At 38.8% G+C, this 19,798-nt stretch overlaps 1 protein-coding gene across 5 annotated transcripts in view; it reads left to right on the forward strand.

The window, feature by feature from the left end:
• The window catches only part of yipf5 (Yip1 domain family, member 5), a 19,145-nt gene extending 4,268 nt beyond the window's left edge, over positions 1-14,877 (forward strand). For 4 of the 5 annotated variants that reach the window (XM_060837250.1, XM_060837251.1, XM_060837249.1 and 1 more), the window contains exons 3-6: positions 2,225-2,385; positions 4,387-4,532; positions 7,063-7,244; positions 12,656-14,877. In XM_060837250.1, coding sequence (XP_060693233.1) covers positions 2,225-2,385; positions 4,387-4,532; positions 7,063-7,244; positions 12,656-12,818 — 652 coding nt within the window. In that variant the 3' untranslated portion in view covers positions 12,819-14,877. The remainder of the gene's footprint in view (positions 1-2,224; positions 2,386-4,386; positions 4,533-7,062; positions 7,245-12,655) is intronic. The other variant, XM_060837253.1, reaches the window with a different exon arrangement.
• The last annotated feature ends 4,921 nt before the right edge of the window (positions 14,878-19,798 follow it).

Consider the following 19,798-nt stretch of genomic DNA (forward strand, 5'->3'; position numbering starts at 1 on the left):
CAATGCTCTGTTTGACTGATTTTTATCTCTTTAGATGTGTGGCTGCTCACATTGGCTGGTAAAGATCTAGTGTGGGTAAGGGGCGTGTGGGTATACAGAAATGACTGTTTAGAGAAGGCGGACGGGTTGGGTTGGGTTGAAAGAATCGCAACTTACTGGTTCCTTGCCCAAACCCTCCAGCCTTGCAGACTTCCCTGCTTACTGCTTCTGAGTGTGAGAGACTTGAAGCAGCAAATGGGGCAGTGAGGTGCAAAACAGGGAAGTAAGTTACTAACAATTTGTCATGTTTGGCATAAAGAAAGTGTCAAACTTATCTTGTGCGTCAATGCAATTAAAGTATTTAACTATGACAAGAGAATGGATAATTTGTCTTGTACTCAAAGGAATAGGTACAGAAGGATTTGAAAGGCTATGGAAAATATTGCAATGTTAGTTTTGTTTTTATTTGGTTTCATATTGAATTATCATTTTGACTACCATGCTAATTATCCTTTGTTTTATTCTTTATTTCTTCCATGCTTTTGGTAACTTTTAAAAGCATGCATGTAGGATTTTTGTTTCTAAAGATGATTAACATTGGAAATGGTACATGTTACATTGTTTCCACATGTACATGTGGATTAAAACAAAATTCAGAGAGAACTTTGAACCTTGAGCAAAATAATTTTTGATTTTCCCGTTTTTGTGTTAAGTTCGAAAGTGTGGAGATATTTCTATTCTAGCGATTTTTGAGAAGATTTGTAGCTCGGGTTGATGATATATAAGTTAGCTCGCTGAGCTTGAAGATTTATTTTGCGATATTTCATCACTATACTAGGTTAACATCATCAGTGAGTGTCACTATACTAGGTAACATACATACAGGCAAAGAAGGGCACCACTTTGACTGAGACAACACATACTTCCTAGGACAGGCAAAACAAGGTCTCAGAATTCTTAGAGGCACGATATTTTAACCAGAACTCCATCAATAAACACATTGATTTCGATCCTGTCTGCCTTCCCTTGAAAAAAGAACCGGAAATGACATCACCCACCTTAAGAAACCAAGACCTACAAATAGAGAGGCGGAACATACCACCAGCGCTTCACAGGAGACTCTCACTGATGTTATCTAGTATGGTGACGAAATGTCTGAAAACAAACCTTCAAGCCCAGCGAGCTAACTTATTTGCATATTACCATTCTTTTTTTGGAAAAAGGATGTGAAGATGAAAAAGAAGATGCATAATTTTGGAGTGTGAAACTGATTAAAGAATTTTGTTATTCTTTTTATAGTAAGTTAAACATTTAAAAGAATTAAAGGGGAAAGTAGCTACAGTAAAACAATGTGAGACGTAGGATGCTGAAAATATAATCATAGTATGATGCAGGACAGAAAGCCATTTGAGAATAAGATATAGGAACAGGAGTAAGCAATTCAGTCCATTGAACCTCCCCTGCTAGTCAGCGAGATCATGGTTGATTTGATAATCCTCAACTGTAATTTCCTGCCTTTACCCCATAACTCCTGATTCTCCTACTGATGAATAATCTGTCTCTCCACCTCGAATATACGTAATAACCCAACCTCAACCGTCCTCTGGGATAAAGAATTCCACAGATTCCAGACTCTGAGAAAAGAAATTCTTCTTCATCTAATGGCCACCCAGTTAATCCATTTTTTCCATTTTTCCACAGAGCCATGCAGGTTTTTTTTTCAAGTATTTATCAAATTACCTTTTAATGCTGTTATTGAATTTGTCCCACATACTCTAAGGTAATACATTTCAGGTACATGTCCCTTTGTTTAAAAAAAAAGCAGAAGTCCTAATGCACCTCTAGTCTTTTGCTAATCACCTTAAATTTGTGTCCTTTGGTTACTTGTAGCAAACTATGCGTCCTTATTAGCCCTATGGTTATGAACACCTCTATCAAGTCATTTTTTAATATTCTTTGTTCTTTAGACATAATTCCATCTTTTCCAATCTCTCTATAGTTGAAGACAGTTTGGGTACGGTTCTGCACCTAAAATCTCAAGTTAGACGTAGAAATCTTCAAAGGTGATCTCTTAGCAAGAGGGGCATTTATCAAAGTTACAGTCTGGTATGGACCACCTTTTTAAAAATGGGACATTTAGAAAATGTCAGCATCTAAATACTTGACAAATATCCTTCTTGGTACAGTGACCAGAAGCTCTAACAACAAGGACCTCTAATGCTGTTTTAACTTTTTTTGCATACAGGCAGTATGACAGTCACACTCAGCAGCCTGGATATTTTTATCCAACAGGGTCCCAACAGCCATACACAGGACAGATCTATCAACCTACACCAACCTTCACTCCTAGCTCTCCACAATCGGTATATGGCAACAGTTTTGAAGACGAAGCCCCATTATTGGAAGGTAAAAATGCAGCTTTCTAGTGCTATGTAAGAAACATACAAAAATTAAATTGCTGTAAACATGTGCTGGAATGTTATTTATTTTAACTTTTGTGCTCACTAATCCAGATGGATGTACCAAAATTCCATTGGGTGGATCCTCAGTTTAGCATATTGGTATAATGTTCACCAATCATTTTTAAATATGCTGTATTTAACATTTTTCTTAGGAGTGATCTGAAGTTGGATAATACTTTTGAGTACTTAAGTTTCTTTTGTAATTTCATCATGTTATGTCAGAATTATTTCGGGTTTTAACACTGGGAACAGTGAACATGAAATTGCAGCAGGCATAAAGTTCTGCCCAGATGCACAAAGTATTGTCTGACAAATTTGTTTTATAAAATGGTAAACAACATTTGAGCACCCCTTGAAAATTCTGCCTGATTTTTATTCCTTCACCCTCGATTGATGTAAGTGTGTAATTCCAAAGCTAAGGAAGCAGTTGTTTCCAATATTCTTCTGTAAACTAGCAGTTGATAACTTTGAGTAAGAAATTTTGAAATTCAACATAAGACCTTTAATTACAGGACAGGGACAGCACCCATTCATCTTTGTGACCTTGATGTTGAATATCTATTTTATTGTGTGTTTCAGGCTGCACTTTGCTGACATCAGATATAGAAACTGAACTTGGCACCAAACAATTGTAGATTAACAATTAAATTTGTGACCTTCAGCCGCCTTGGGCTAGGGATATATTACATGGTACCGTTGTCAGATATGATTCGGCTTCTTATCCATATCCATTACTGAATAAAATCTTAACTTTTTAATTTAATCCATAAAACAGTAATATTTCTGTTAAATGGTTACTTTACCAACATCAGCCCAGACATTTTGATGACCAGACGGGTCATTGTAGCAGCTCAGATTGGAGTTGGACATTGGGACTTTGCTGAATTCATAGTGCAGCTGGTTCCAAGGGAATTGTTAGAGAAATTCTGATTGCCATTTTGCCTGCATCTGGAAATATTCGTACAAGTCTCTCAAAGTCAAAGATTTCAAAGGGCAGCAACTAAGTTAAACTTAAGGAATACTACCCAGTGGGAATGAGAAGATTAAAAGCCTGCTGTAACACAAGGGTAAGCATTAAACAGACATAAGCACTCCCACACCCAAAAGAATTGACCCTTTTTCTGTTGTTGGATGTGAAAAATTAACCTGAGCCAATTCTGATTTGACATCTTCCTGACCTGACCACTTCTACAACAGTAGACAGTTCATATTGCTACTTATCCCTCACCTGTTTAATCCACTGAATCATCCTACTTCTCTGTCTCTGTCCCTCTCGCACTCTGTCTCTCTGCACCCCCTTCCCTGTCAAAGCAGGCCACCTACCCACCACTCCCTTTCCAGCCCAATGAACTGGTCTGAGAAATCCCGGTCACAAGTGAGGTGAGCAATGGTCTTTAACTGGGCTGGCCAGAATGAGCCTAAACCACAATCCAAGTTACAGGTAAAAAAAACAAATATGTCCAGTGCCCTCGAGATCCCTAACCCAGCCCCTGCTTCCTTGCTCTGTCTGCCCTTTCCCAGTTATTGAATATCAAATGGCCTTCTGGATGTTTAAACATAGAATATAGCTTGCCTGCAGCACTTGTACAAAGGACCTGGTTTTCATGATTTCTTCTTTGGCTCAGACTATTTCTAGACATGTCTTCACTGTTTCATAACAGGAGAGACCCTTGTCCAAGAATTTCCAGAGTAGAAGTTAAATGCAAGTGTGTTTTTTTTTGTCTGAAACAGGGTTTTCAATACTGGTAAGACCTTTTGACCATAATGTCCAGAGAAGAGTATGGGTTTGAATCTTATTTATGTTTTCTTGCGTGTTTTTTTTAAAAATCCAAAGTAGCAATCAAGCTATAATCTGATCTGACAGTACTTTTATCAATTAGCTACTGCAATTTTTAATTTGTGTTTTTAATGCCTTATTTGCCTTTGATTTTCTATAATTTTGTAGAATTAGGAATTAATTTTGACCACATCTGGCAGAAAACACTGACTGTCCTCCATCCACTGAAAGCAGCAGATGGAACAATTATGAATGAAACTGACCTGGCTGGGCCCATGGTGTTCTGTTTGGCATTTGGAGCCACGTTATTACTGGTATGCAATATTTGTTTGTTTGTTGAGGTACTAATCATGTATTTCATCTTGTTTTCCTTTGGGCTAGAGGTTCACAATACTGATGATATCTTGCCTGTCTGACAATCAGTAGTGAATACACAGAAACATGCTCTACCTAAATATTCAGATATAGCTTACAGCAGAGATTGAAGACAATATTCCCTTGATGCCAACTTCACCTCTGTTTGTGAAATAGAAACTGGAAATATTGAGCTGGCCAGGCAGCCTCTTCATAGGAGAAAAAGGAGTTAATCTTCTAACATAGTGGACTTACGTCAGAACCCATTGCCCTATGACATTAATTCTGTTTTTATCTCTGTACATCCTGTCTAATCTATTGAATCTTTGCAGCATTTTTGTTACATTATTCAAAATTTTAGCATGCAGACAATTCTTATTTTGATTCCATCCTTTTCCTTAGTCAATATCTGAATCAAACTGTGTACTTGATAGTGACCTAAATTTCTATTGCATATCTACCGTATATCTAAGGTGGCCTGCCTCGGTCTCTTTTACAACGCCTCCGTCCCATGCTTATGTATTAATATCTTGGGACTCAGCTGGACCAGTGTTGTCCTGACCAGGCCTCCAATCTGCACCCTCTACAAACTGAAGTCAGTTGAAAACTGTGGATTGTAACTTGAACCTATTTACCTATCTTTGCTCTACTAATTGATCTTCATTAGTTCTTAGGCAGAAGAGCCTTCATAGTAATATTTTAGACTTTGTTTCCTCCATGGCTTTGCTGCTCCCTCTCTCTATAGTCTTTGTTTAAATTCACAACCATTTGAGATCCCTGTAGTCCTCCAATTCTGGTCTCCTGACCATTTGCCTGACTTTTGTTGCTCCAACATTGATGGCCATTCCTTCAGCTGCCAAGCCCCATGCTCTAGAATTACATCCCTAAATCTTCTGCTTCTCTACCTCACTTCGCTCCTTTAACTCCTTCATTTTAAGATTTTGTCCAGCATTTTGTCTTGAGCAATTCTGTGTTAAATTTTTAACGGAAAGAATTGCGGATGCTATAAATCAGAAACAGAAGCTGCTGGAAAAGCTCAGCAGGTCTGACAGTGGCAGAGTTCTGAGGAAGGGTTAAAAATGTTAACTTTGATTTCTGTCCACAGATGCTGCCAGACCTGCAGAGCTTTTCCTGCAACTTCTGTTTTTGTTTCTGTGTTAAACTTTGTTTGGCAACATTCCAGTCGAGTGTTTTGGGATGTTGTGTTATGTTAAAGGCAGTTTGTCTTGTGTTTTTTTACATTGGAAATTCTGTGTATTTTTCCACACTTCCAGTACCTGTTTTGGGATTGCATAGTTAACGCTAAGCGAAAATCATTGTAATTCCAGAGTTAAACCAAACGCTATTTAGATTTTAAAAAAGCAACTGCTCCTCTATCTCAGAATGTACTAATGATATATGATCTGACTTCACATTCAGGCTTCAGTGGATATGCTTTTCAACCGTTAATTCTGTTTTGAACTTCCTTGACGTTTTTAATACAGTTGTTGTTAACCTGACTGAAATTGCCCAGACATCTAAAGCAACTGTTCATTTCCTGTCTTTATAAGGTCAGAGAAACCAGCCAAGATTTAGGCTTTTGTTTGCCACCCAGTGACCCTTGTTGATGAGAATGGTCTGGGAACATTAGCTGAGGCAAAATGTGTAGCCATACTTGGCCATACTTAATTCCCTGTGACTGAATTCATATTTTCTGCATTTGTCAGAAGTTGCTTATACACATTTGAAGAATTATCAATTGTTCAAATATTTACTGCCATGAGCGTTTTTTTAAGTGAAATTGTAGAGAAGAAAAAACTGAATATTTTGTGTGCCAAGGAAACTGACGGTCGTCCTGAAAATAAGATTATTTTTACACAAATTCTCAACATTGAGTTCAAGATCAGATGCTGTGTGAATAGGTCACAGCGAGAGCTTCTAAGGTGCTGAAAAGCATATATCTGAACTGCATAAACAGACTTACAATAGCAGTTTTATTCTTTGCTAGTAATTTTCCTTTGATGCTGCCCAGGGATTTTGTTTATGCATATATACAATGGTTGCAATCCTCGGGCAAATCCCCAAGTCAAAGAGAAAAGCCTTCTGATAATCACGATGGCCAGACTTCATGATTTCATTTACAGTCAAATGTAACTAAAAACTGTGACAAAGGAGTAAAATTAATGGCAGAAAGTGCATGTAATTTTTAACATTTTAATCAATAATCTGGTTGTCCTCTGCTTTGTAGTTAACTTTCAGTCCTTTACGTGCCATCATATACACTGAATCTGACAACTGTGGGCAGCATAGGGTCACGTGTGAACTTCTAATACTGCTTTGAGCGTCTTTTTTTTCGTCTAAAAGAATTGCAACATTATATGATAATTCAACCTACAAGTTGATGGTTTTAGTATTGCCCAATAAATAATATAGAAACTAAATTGCATTACCTTGTGATTATGTAAAGTATTTCTATATAAGAGTTTATATCGCCTTTTTAATTCCTTTTAGGTTGGCAAAATCCAGTTTGGTTATGTGTATGGGATCAGTGCTATCGGGTGTCTCGGCATGTACTGTTTGTTGAACTTGATGAGTATGACCGGAGTGTCCTTTGGTTGTGTGGCCAGCGTTCTTGGATATTGCCTGCTTCCAATGATTATCCTGTCAAGTTTTGCTGTGATTTTCTCTTTGCAGTAAGTATCTATATGAACAATAGCGTAAACTATTTAATGTAATTTCCCAGAGATAATGTTTCGCTTATAAATGTAAAAACTTATGATGTCTGTCCGTCTGATTTTGAGAGAGATTCCTATGTGAGCATTACTGTTTCATTAAATCTTGGGGTTGTGTATGTTATATGTACATAGTTCTGTTGCAGAACAGAGTAGGCATGGAGATTGTTTATATTTAGGTTTATACATTGTCTTGCTATAATAAAACATGTGGGATAGTGAAATACATTATGGTGTATGCTAAAGTGAAGAATACACAGATTTAACATTTCAGATAAATTAGCCTGCAAAAAACTACAAACATGATGGGTCCTGAAAACATTCTGGCAATAGTATTGAATGCATATGTTGCAGAACAAGCTGTGCCCTGAGAAAGCTGTTCCAGTATAACTACAATACTGATGTCTATCCAATAGCATGGAAAACTGTTTTGGTGTGTCCAAAGCCATTGCAGGATAAACCCAACCTAATCACTGATGGCCAATACGTGTACTGTCAATCATCAGCTGATGGACGTGATTGTTGATAATATTAGAAAGTGGCACTCACAAACAAAATGAGCTTCTCACTGATACTCAGTTTTAATTCCACGAGGGCCACTCACCTGCTGGCCTCATTACAGTCTTGGTCCAAAAATGGGAAAAGATTTTTAAAGTCCAGAGGTGAATTGAGTTTGATTACCCTTGTTCTTCAAAGCAGCCTCTGAGTATGGCATCAAGGAGCCCTAGCAAAACGTGGGAAGCTCTCTGATTGGCATCATACCTAGCAGAAAAGAAGATGATTGTAGTTGTTGGAGGTCTATTATCTCCGTCATTGGACATCACTGTAAAAGTTTCTCACCATGGTGCCCTAGTCCAATGATCGTCAGCTGCTTCATCAATGACCCTTCCACAGTCATGAGGTTAGAAGTGGGCTGCTCCCTAATTATTGCACATTGTTCAGCGTTGTTTGTAATTCCTCAAATAGGCAAGTTATCCTTGTCCATTCCGGGGAGAAAGTGAGGTCTGCAGATGCTGGAGATCAGAGCTGAAAATGTGTTGCCGGAAAAGCGCAGCAGGTCAGGCAGCATCCAAGGAACAGGAGATTCGACGTTTCGGGCATAAGCCCGAAATGTCGAATCTCCTGTTCCTTGGATGCTGCCTGACCTGCTGCGCTTTTCCAGCAACACATTTTCAGCTGGTCCATTCCAGCAAGACTTGAACAATATCCAGACTTGAGCAACTGAGTGGTGAGTAATATTCATGCCAAAGATGTTCCAGACTGAGATTCTCTCTATCGGAGATGATCAAACTGCATGAGACTAGGCATATGCCTCCAGCCTGGGCCTGTAACTGAGATCCTGGAGCCCTTTTATATAGGCCCTGGTCGATGTCAAGCAGCAAACTGAGGAGTAGCAGAGGTCAAGAGAGAGAGGAAAGATCAGTAATATCTTGCATTATATTCAGTATTTCAAGATGGTGCTGGAGCATGACGACACCTTGCGCTTTGCATGCAAGAAAACACTTTTCCCTGTACTGTTATATATATATATATATATATATATATATATATGACAATAAATCTAAATCTCATCTTGACACCTCACATTGAAAGCCAAATACAGATTGCTCGTGTGTAGGTTGGCAGAACCAAAGTTCAGGACCAACAGATGTGCAAAAGTACTGTTGGAAGAATTTAACCAGCTAAATCCATGGAAGCTTGCCAGACCTGCTTCTTGTCCCACTAAGACCACCTTGTCAGTTAGAGGTTATACTTGTTGATTTATCAGGACAAATTAGATGAATCCTGGCCTCTGCGTTCGCTTTTAAGTTCGATCTTTGATCCAATCTGATTGGTCAGCCATAAGCAGTGTTCTTGTGAATGTGCTTGGTTTTAGTGACTAATGACTAATTGTGTCATGAGGATTTATTTGGATTTAAGCTTCCACTATCAGACATTGGGTCATTGAATGTCCATTAATGTCAATGAATAATAATGAGACATCCAAAGAATGGCTTATGATTTTCTCTTGGAAAGGCAGACTCATTTTTTGGCAATGACTAAGACAAAATGAAAGCTTCTGTTGTAAACTGCTAAAGCTATGCTATCCAGGTTTAGATCCACAATGTGATGAGGTATTAAACACTTTATTTGAAAAAATATCCAAACCTTATAACTACCCATCAGACTACAACTGTTTAAAATTAATTTGCAGCTTAAGGGAGTTTGATTTCCATATGTAGAAAGCTTATTGATAAAAGTGAACAGTTTAAAATAGGAAACTGTGTTCATGCAAGCTATGATTTTAATTAAATATTTAATTTCTTCTTGAAGTTACTTCACAAATTAGTGTCTTAATTAACTAATAAGCTGCAGACATTAATGTTATTGTGCGGCTGCTTTTTGTGACAGTAGGCACACAAGGCAGGTGGTAAATATCTATCACCATGTCTCTCGTTACGACTTTAGAAAACAGACCTGTACAGTGCAGGAACGCGTCCTTCAGCCCATGATGTTGTGCCGAATCTGATGCCACCTTAAACTTAATCCCTTCTGCCGTGGACCCTTGGTGCATATCCCTCCATTTCCTGCATATTCATGTGCTTATCTAAAAGTCTTTTACATGCCCCTATCCAGTTTGCTTTCACCATTACCTCTGGCAATGCAATCCACATTCCTACCACTGTCTGTGTAAAGAAATGTGATCCTTGCACCTCCTTTGAATTGTTTCCTTCTCATCTTAAATGCATGCCCCGTAATTTTTGATATTTCAACTCAGGGAAAAAGATTCTGCCGTCCATCTATTATGCATCTTATAATTTATCAGCTTTAATCAAGTCTCCTTGGCCTCTGCTACTCCAGAGAAAACAACCTGAGTTTTTCTAGCCTCCCCTCATAGGTCATACCCTCCAATCCAGGCAGCTTCCTGGTAAACCTCTTCTGCACCCTCTCCCAAATGTCCACATCCTTCCTGTAATGTGGCGACCAAAAATGAATGCAATACTCCAAGTGTGGCCTAACCAAAATCTTACAAAGCTGCTGACCTTTGTACTGAGTTCCCCGACCCATAAAGACAAGCATGCCATATGCCGCCTTCACCACCCTATCTGCTTCTGTGGCCAAATTCAGGGAGCTACGGACTTGAACCCCCAAGGTCCCTTTGTACATCAGTGCTGTTCAGGGTCCTGCCAGGAACCATATACTTTGCCTTAACAATTGATCTCCTAAAGTGCAGCACCTCACACTTATCTGGATTAAACGCTATCTGCCATTTTTCCGCCCATATCTGCAACTGATCAATATCCTGCTGTATCCTTTGATTCCCTTCTACTATTCACAACTCCAGCCATCTTAATCATCTGCAAACTTATTAACCCAACAATCTATATTTTCATCTAAGTCATTTATATATATTACAAACAGAAGAAGTCCTAGTATGGATCCTTGCAGAACACTACTCACATTTCTCCAGCCTGAATAAAAATCCTTCCATCACTACCTTCTGCCTTCTATGAGCAAACAAATTCTGAATCCACATGGCCAAGACACCATGGATCCCTTGCATCTTAATCTTTTGGATGAGCCTACCATAAGGAATCTTGTCAAAAATCTTATGAAAGCCCATGTAGACAACATACACTACTCTACCCTCATCAATCACTGTTGTCACGTCCCTGAAAAATTCAGTCAAGTTAGAAAGACATGGCCTGCCCTGAACAAGGTCAAATTAGGGACAGTCAGCATGGCTATGTTTGTCTAAATGCGGGTAAATTGTATCCCTAATAATCCTCTCCAATAGCTTCACAACCACTGATGTGAGACCTACTGGTCTATAGTTTCCTAAATTGTCCCTATTTCCATTGTTAAACAGGAGAACAACATTAGCTAATCACCGATCTTGGTCAAAGCCACAGCAATCTCCATTCTTGCCTTTCTCAATAATCAGGGGTGGATACTATCAGGCCCTGGGGACTTACCCACCTTAATGCTCTTCAAAAGACCCAACACCACATCTTTATTGATCTCAAAATGCCCCAGCATATTAGCATGTTCCATTATCCTCCATATCATTCTCCTGGTGAATACTGACGCACAGAACTCATTTAGCATTTCACCTCCGTCTCCAAGCATAAGTTCCCTCCTTTATCCCTGAGTGGTCCTATCTTCTCCCTAGTAATCCTCTTATTTTTAATGTATGTTTAGAATGCATAGGGATTCTTTTTAATCTTATTTTTCAAGGTCATTTCATGGCCCTTTCTTGCCCTCCTAATTCCCTACTTGAGTTCTTTCCTGCTTTCTTTATATTCCTCATGGGCCTTGCCTACCTTTAGCTTCCTCAACCTTGCATTTGCTTACTTTTCCCTTTTGATTAAAATCATAACCTGCCTTGTTATCCAAGAACCCCTTACCTTGTCATCCTTGTCCTTCCTCCTTGCTAGAACATGTCGTTCCTGAACGCGGGGGGGGGCGGGGGGGCGCGGGGGCGGGGGGGGGCGGGGGGCGGCGGGGGGGGGGCGGCGGGGGGGGGGGCGGGGGGCGGCGGGGGGGGCGCGGGGGGGGGGCGGGGGCGGGCGGGCGCGGGGGGGGGGCGTGGCCGGGGGGGGGCGTGGGCGGGCGGGGGGGGGCGGCCGGGGGGGGCGGCGGGGGCGGGGGGGCGCTACAGTATAATCCTATCAGAGCGATTGCGCCTGTCTTATTTTTGAGTTTTATCCATAGTACAGGGCTCAGCCACTGAGGTAATATGTCCCAGAGTGAAGATATGACACTCTCTGATTAGTAATGCAACTCCTCCACTTCTTTTATCTTTTGTCTCGTCTAAAACAACAAAACCTTGGGACGTTGAGCAGCCAGTCCTGCCCCTTTTTCAAGCAAGTCTCTGTAATGGCTGCAGCATCATAGTTCCATGTACTGATCCAGGTTCCAAGCTCATCTGCCTGACCTTTTAATATTCCTTGCATTGAAATAAACACACTTCAGCCCATTAGTACCATTGTAAAATACAATCATTATTTAACAATATAACAAATCTGAATATTTTTCTCAACTCTGAATACTGTTGAGGAGTTTTATCAATCCTATGTTTTTAGTAAAGTTTTTCTGTGAAATTCGGAAAAATTGTGTACCTGTCAATGCCATCTTTGCACTGCAGTCTGCTGGGAATGATCAAGACTACATGAGCTGCCTTTTTGGTTGAAATGGATTTAAATTTCTTATGTTCAATTTTATTATAGGAAATCTTGTTCTCTAAATGTGTTCTTAATATTGTAACAAAATTAAATTATATGCAAATAAAGATGTGTTTTTCAGGAAATTGTTGCTAAATCAGAAAGGCAATTATTGTTTAAAAAAATTCACGAGGAACAACTAATATTGTTGTGTTCTTTTTCCAATAGAGGCATGCTGGGCGTAATTATTGCTGCTATGATTATTGGCTGGTGCAGTTTGTCAGCTTCTAAGATCTTCATCTCTGCCTTGGCCATGGAGGGACAGCAATTACTTGTGGCATATCCTTGTGCTTTGTTGTATGGAGTTTTTGCTCTTATCTCCGTTTTCTAAATGTCTTTGTGAATGGAACAAGGGTCCATGTTCTGAACTCAAAAGACAATGGATGCAAGTCTCAAGTATCATTCAAGTGGTTTAAAAACTTTCCAGTTGCCTGCCAACAAAGTGGTTGAAATTCTTTTGATTCCAAGTTTCTGGGGAACAATTGGACAGATGTCTTGCATTCTTAAATTCCTGCTTTAGATGTTGTACAAAGAAACCCATTTTACTGATTGAAGGTGTGTAAAGCACAGATTGCTAATTTGAATGTTTTGTCTTGCTTTCAACATGCTTTACTGATGGGGATTAAAATATATTAAATGGTTTTACCTTTATCCTGAAACACAGTTTAGTTATGAAGTTCAGATGAAATTTTCACATGGTTCAGGCATGCAAGTTACTTTTATTGTTAGCTGGGATGTTGGGACCGCTGGAAAGTGTTCCTTCACGTGCAGTGTAAATAGAGAAATATACATTACCCTGTGATATTTATATCTATAGCAAGAACTGCGTGCAATACCAAAAAACAAAACTCAATATTTAAATCAAAATTCTATAGGCATCCGTTACTTTTGGTCAATGAACCATAATAAATTTCTCTCAAGCAAGCAAAATTCAATACTAGGAAAGAGAGGAGTTAGAAAACGTGTTGTACAAGTAGACATTGTCAAAGTAAGATCCCATTGTAAAGAGAGCAACTTCATGTCTTGCTTTACAGCATAATTACAGTTTGCAAGCTAGACATTATTTTACCACAGTGTTTATCTGGCCCGTGGAAATAAACAATCATTCCAGCTCCAATTACAGATAATTTAGTTTTTTTTTAATTGACTGCTTATTTTGTTTCTACTGTTTAAGCATCTTGCCCTGTGCAGTACATTTGTAATAAATTGGTTAATCTCTCATCCAACACATAGTAGTGCAATTATTTTGGTGGAACCCTTTGCTGACCTAGGCAATAGAATTCCCTTTGTTGGAAGTACTAAGGCTATCCTATTTTAGTACTACTGTACCAGTAATGAAAGCATTTCTATCAACCATAAGTTAACGTTCAGTATTCAGTGTTGACGCACATTTTGGTTCTTTATAAAAATTTTTTCTTATGAGAAGGTAAAATGAGATTCATTGTTACTTTGTGTACAGTGTTTGATAAAAGAAATACACACTACAAAACTTACTGCCACTAATTACTATAATTGTAGAGCAGTGAATGAATAAGAAGGGTCTGGAGGAATATGGGCCGGGTGCTGGCAGGTGGGACTAGATTGGGTTGGGATATCTGGTCGGCATGGATGGGTTGGACTGAAGGATCTGTATCCATGCTGTCCATCTCTATGACTCATTGTAAGTTTTAAATTTCTACTATTTTGAACAAGTTCCAATAACAAGAACTCTAATTTATTGCACTGAATTGAAATACAAACCCTGTTCACGATAGAGACTTAATCAGTCAGACCTGATCAACTTAATGAAAAGTTGCAATTGATCATGAAACATGTTTATAATTAGAGTGCACCAGAAGGCAATTTGTCCATCAGAATGTTAAAAGCAACCTAGAAGTCCATGATAAAATTCAAGCACACTCTTTCCAACATCTGATTAAAGTTTGTCCCTGTAATCTGTAAATCAGCACAAAACAATCTTGCTCGAGATATGTAATTGTCCACTACTATATATTCCAATTCCCAATCATTGGTGTTAATAGGTAAAATTCTTTTTTTTAAACTTAGAATGACTGTGATTGTCTCAGAGCATAGACTTTGTCTCTTTTGGTCTATATAGAAATCTTTAAATTTATTTGTAGTTTTTGGCTGTTACCTGATCCACAATATCTGCCTGTTGATATTCGCCATCTCAGATCATGCATTGATAAAAGACCATTTGAGTAAGATGCTGCAGGACTGTCTATACCTGTGGAATATTACGCCATAAATCAGTTGTGTTTATGCAGTAGCCAATGCACTCTGAATAGATATGTGGGTATTTTAAGGAGTCCCTTTTTAAAAATTTGAGTGCTTTACTTTAAAAAGCAGCTCAGTTTTGTTTTAAATAAAGTTAAAACTTAATTTATTAAGCAACTGTTCCTGAAAGTTATTTCTGTAAATTATGACAGTTAGTTAATAATTGTATGCAAATATTTCAGGGAACAGTAGGTTATGTATGCAAATGAGGTCAGTTTGCAAGGGTAAAACAGATGTAAACTTTTTAACAAAAGAATACTCTGGCTGAAAACTAGGAAATCTTGAAGACACTAAGATCATGAATTTCTGGTAATTGACTGTGGAGACTCTAGCTTAAGGCTGTTAAAGTTCAGGGACTACTATGGGGGGAGAAGAAGCATTATAAATTTCAATGTAATAGACCTTATCAATTGAATAATTCAATATTGAACAGTTCTGTTCTATGAATATTTGCATTTATGTATTATCACAATCCAAAACACACCATGCTGTGATCTATTTGAGATGTACTGACAGTTGGAGACAAACTTGCAACTACTTAACTAACTTCAGTCTGTGGAAGAAGTATTTAGAGTGATAGCTTCTTGTGCATAGAAGTGTCAGTTATCATTTAAAAAGAAAACTGGCTGTTATCTTGTTGCAATTTAAACGATAAGAAATTTAGTGTTTACTTACATGTGGCTTTAGGTTGTCATGGTGTGTTTACTGTTGAAAATATTGGTGCATCGTTTCACTTCTGCTTTTGTATGAGTCCAAGTACCTCATTAGGACAATACAAACACAAAATCTAATGATACCACATGACTTCATCTAATGATAAAGGAGTGAGAATGTAAAATGATATGATACATTAGTACCAGAGAATCAAAACATAGCCTTTGAGAAAATCTTGAGGAGTCCTGGTGCAGAGGGAGGCAACTGTGTTGACCTCTGGCCCAGTAACTGGTTTATAAAAGCAGCCCTTTTAACGGGTTTATTTTGAATGTTTTCCTGTCTCTAGCTGTTGAAACAGTTACAGATTTAAATGTCTTTCATGGTGAAGTCAGATGCTATTCCTGTTGATTGCTGTAATTGGCCAACTTTTGTAAGTCAAGCAAAAGACTGCAAATGCTAACTTTGATTTATTGTTCCACAAAGCATACCAATTGTGTTGAGATTCCTTGTGATGTCCCTACAGTTTTGTGTTTCTCGAACCAATAGCTTTGAGTCTTTGCATCATTTGACGTTTGAGTGGATTGACCAGGAATCCTTGAATTATTTATTGACCCTTTACGGTTGACTGTTAAACTAACATATAGTCTATCTGTTTGATTGTAGAAAAATCCAGCGAAGGTGCCAAATGACTTCTGAGAGTCATTTTGTAAGATATGTTGTCCATTTTCAAGACAGATTAGCTTTCTTTATATAAAATAAATCTAAACATTTGTGCCACAGTGCTTTCATAAAATCATTCTTGTAAAAAACTCTCAATTGTGAGTGTTCTGTAATGTGGTTTAAGTATTTCAAAGATATCTTCAAAACAAATATTTAAAAGGCTGTTGGGAACAAGATATATTTTGTTTTCAAATAGTTATTTCAGGTATCACTGCCATTATTGTCTCTTTAAAAATAATCTTTCTAATGACATCTCATTCTTCAGTGTTTTCATCTTTCTGTGCTCCCTGTTAAACCATATGACCTTTGAAACTCCGTCCATGGGTTTGCTCCCAGAATATTTATGCTGTTTCCCTTGATTGATCTTGAGTGCAAGTGTGAATGGCTTGTGGAGATGATTCAAAAGAATTCACTCGTGATGAATATGCCCCACCTCTACGCATTTCAGGGCAAAATGTGAAAGTTTGTTCCTATAGCTGGTGAAAAACAGCAGCGGGGATGTTCCAAAGTCATGAACTGCAATGGGATCAATCTATTTGGGATAGCAGGAAAAGAAAACCAGATATTTACAGAAAAGGGAAAGGCATTGTGAAGATTGTGTGGTGTAGTTGTAATGTCCCTGCCGCTTAGCCAAGAAGCCTAAATTCAGGTCCCACCTGCTCTAGGGGTGTGTAGTAATACTTCTGAACAGGTCAATTAGAAAATATCGAAAAATACACAGGATAGATGAAAGGAATGTGGTAAACGTACGTGACTGAAGAAACCATTCAGTAATATATATATACAGGAGGCCAGTTACAAAAATGTAGACAGATGGAACAAGAAGAAATGGTAGGTTGATTGGCAGATGGGAAACAAGCAGTTAGGCTTAATGTCAACATCATTGGCACACATCATGCAGAAGTCTTTGCTCTGCTTTACTTCCAATTAAACAGTGACTCTTAGAATTTTGAATTGCACTATCATAAATCACTGTAAACCCAATGAGTTAGACTTTTGATATGATTTATCGTAATATCTCTAAATTCAATAGCAGTCCACATTCATTGCTCGCTCTTCTGGATTTCCAAGAATAACCTTTAGTTATAATGCTGAATGACGATTGGGATCACTTTTAACATGTAAAGGGTAAGTTACTGATTGTGGCCTCAGCAATCATAGATTTTTTTAAAAAGTGAGAACATAGGCTCATTACTTAGCAATACTGCTTATAATTGGTTAGCTTTAGCAGGGTTCTGACCTAATGAGAAGCACTTTGTTGTGGGTTTTGGGACCTGGATCTTGGGGTGAAATGAAGGTCCATTTGTTGGCTGCAGAATGTGATATTTTCCCCAGAGATTACAGCTCTGAAACCTCAAGTAGCCCTACCAGGAGAGCTGGACACTGCAGAGGAAAAGACAAGAATTTATTATTAAAGGGCATCAACAGATTTATGTTTTAATGTCTGCAGTTTGGTCTGTAATCTTTTGTTAGTGTCTGGTATAGTTTTGTGGCAAAGTTTATGTAAAAGAATTCATCCAATAACTAATAAACCTGACATGTAGACACTTTACCTGGTCATTCCTCAATATCCTAGGAGCCCTAACAAAACTAGAGTCAATGGGAATTTGATGGAGTGAGGGGGCGGGGGTGGAAGGGGGAGGCTCCTCTCTGTTGGTTGAAGTCATAGTACAAAGGAAGATGGTTGTGGTTATTGAAGCAGGATAGCCCTAGGCATCCGGTGGCGAGTAACTCACTAAGTTATTTTCCAAAGCCTCTCCGTCATCTGCAAGGCACAAGTCACGAGTGTGATGCATGCATGGATGGATGCATTTCCAACAACACTCAAGAAGCTTGACCGCACAGCCTGCTAGCATGGCACTACAGTCCTTCTCTCACTGGCACTTAGTAACAGCAACGTGTACCATCTAAAAGATGCATTGCAGAAATGCACCAAAATCATGAGAGGCATGGATAGAGTAAATAGACAAGGTCTTTTTTCTGGGGATGGGGAAGTCCAGAACTGGAGGACATAGGTTTATGGGTGAGAGGGGAAAGGTTGAGAAGGGACCTAAGGGACAACTTTTCATGCAGGGGTTGATGTATGTGTGGAATGAGCTGCCAGAGAAAATGGTGGAGACTGGTAAAATTACAACATTTAGAAGGCATCTGGACTGATATATGAATAGGTAGGGTTTAGAGGGGTATGGGCCAAATGCATTGAAATGGGACTTGATTACTTTAGGATATCTTGTAAGCATGGATGAGTTGGACTGAAGGATCTGTTTCTGTACTGTACATCTCTATGACTCTATAATGCCTTCCAAATCTATGGCCACTACCATTTTGAAGTACATGGTGGTGAATGCATGGCAACACCACCCCCTGCAAGCTTCCTCCAAATCACACTCAATCCCGACTTGGAAACGTATTGCCTAGTCCCTCAGTATTACTAAGTCAGAACCATGGCCCTTCTCCCTGACAGCATTGTGGGTACGCCTACACCATGTGGCCTGCAGTAGTTCAAGAAGGCAGTTTCCCAACACATACTCAAGGGCAACTCGCAATGGATAATGTTGGCCCAGCCAGTGATACCCATATCCTACGAATGAATTAATTAATTAAATATCAAGCACAACAGTTCATATTTTATGGTGGATACTTTTTACATTATGCAAGCATTTTGTTCATCTATGTTGAATTTTAATTTAATGGATGTTCTCTCAAAAGCAATACTATGATTATGGGAAACTAAGAACGAAAACATTTTGTAGAATGGTTGAATTTGTGGAGAGAAAAAAGAGAACATTCATTTTAATAAACTTATTTTGTGGTTTTCAATATTAATTGTTCTGTCCCCTTGTTTCAAGTGTTCTGCCCCTTTATGCTGAGTGTTTTATACACATACAAAGTGTTCTGCCACTTTCTACTACAAATTCTGCTCTTGTGTGGAGTGTATGCTCCATGGGGCTTGAGCTCACGTTACTGCTTTATCATTCCATTTAAAATTTAATTCTTCAGGCTGTGTATGAGCTAGAATCATTAATTGCCTACAGCATAAAAAGGAGCCACTTTTCCTGTCATGTCTGAGATTGCCGTCTGATCGACAAATTCAACTCATGCTATTCATCTGTCGCCTAAATTATGATCCAATACTCTTTGGAACCCTTAATTGACTCTTCCACACTCTCAAGTAGCACATTTCAGTTCCTACTTATCATAGAGCCCCTACAGTATGGAAACAGGCCCTGAGGTTCAACAAGTCCACACCTACCCTCAGAAGAGTAATCCATCCAGACCCAGTCCACCTACCCTATATTTATCCCTACCTAATGCACCTAATTTACACATCCTTGATTACTATGGGCAATTTAGCATAGCTAATTCACCTAACCTGCACATCTTTGGACTGTAGGCGGAAACCAGAGTACCCAGATGAAATTCATGTAGACATTGGGAAAATGTGCAAACTCCACACAGAACAGTCACTTGAGACTGGGATTGAACCTGTGTCCTGGCGCTGTGAGGCAGCAGTGCTAACCACTGAGCCACCCTGCCACTCATTCACACATTAATTACTTGAAATGTGGAAAAGCTTTTTCACACTTTAACATTGTTTTTATTTGTGCCCCTTTGGTTGTTGATCCTTCCACTAATGGGGACAATTTCTCTCTATCTACT

This window comes from Hemiscyllium ocellatum, chromosome 16 (assembly GCF_020745735.1).
Source record: "Hemiscyllium ocellatum isolate sHemOce1 chromosome 16, sHemOce1.pat.X.cur, whole genome shotgun sequence".
Classification (NCBI taxonomy): domain Eukaryota; kingdom Metazoa; phylum Chordata; class Chondrichthyes; order Orectolobiformes; family Hemiscylliidae; genus Hemiscyllium; species Hemiscyllium ocellatum.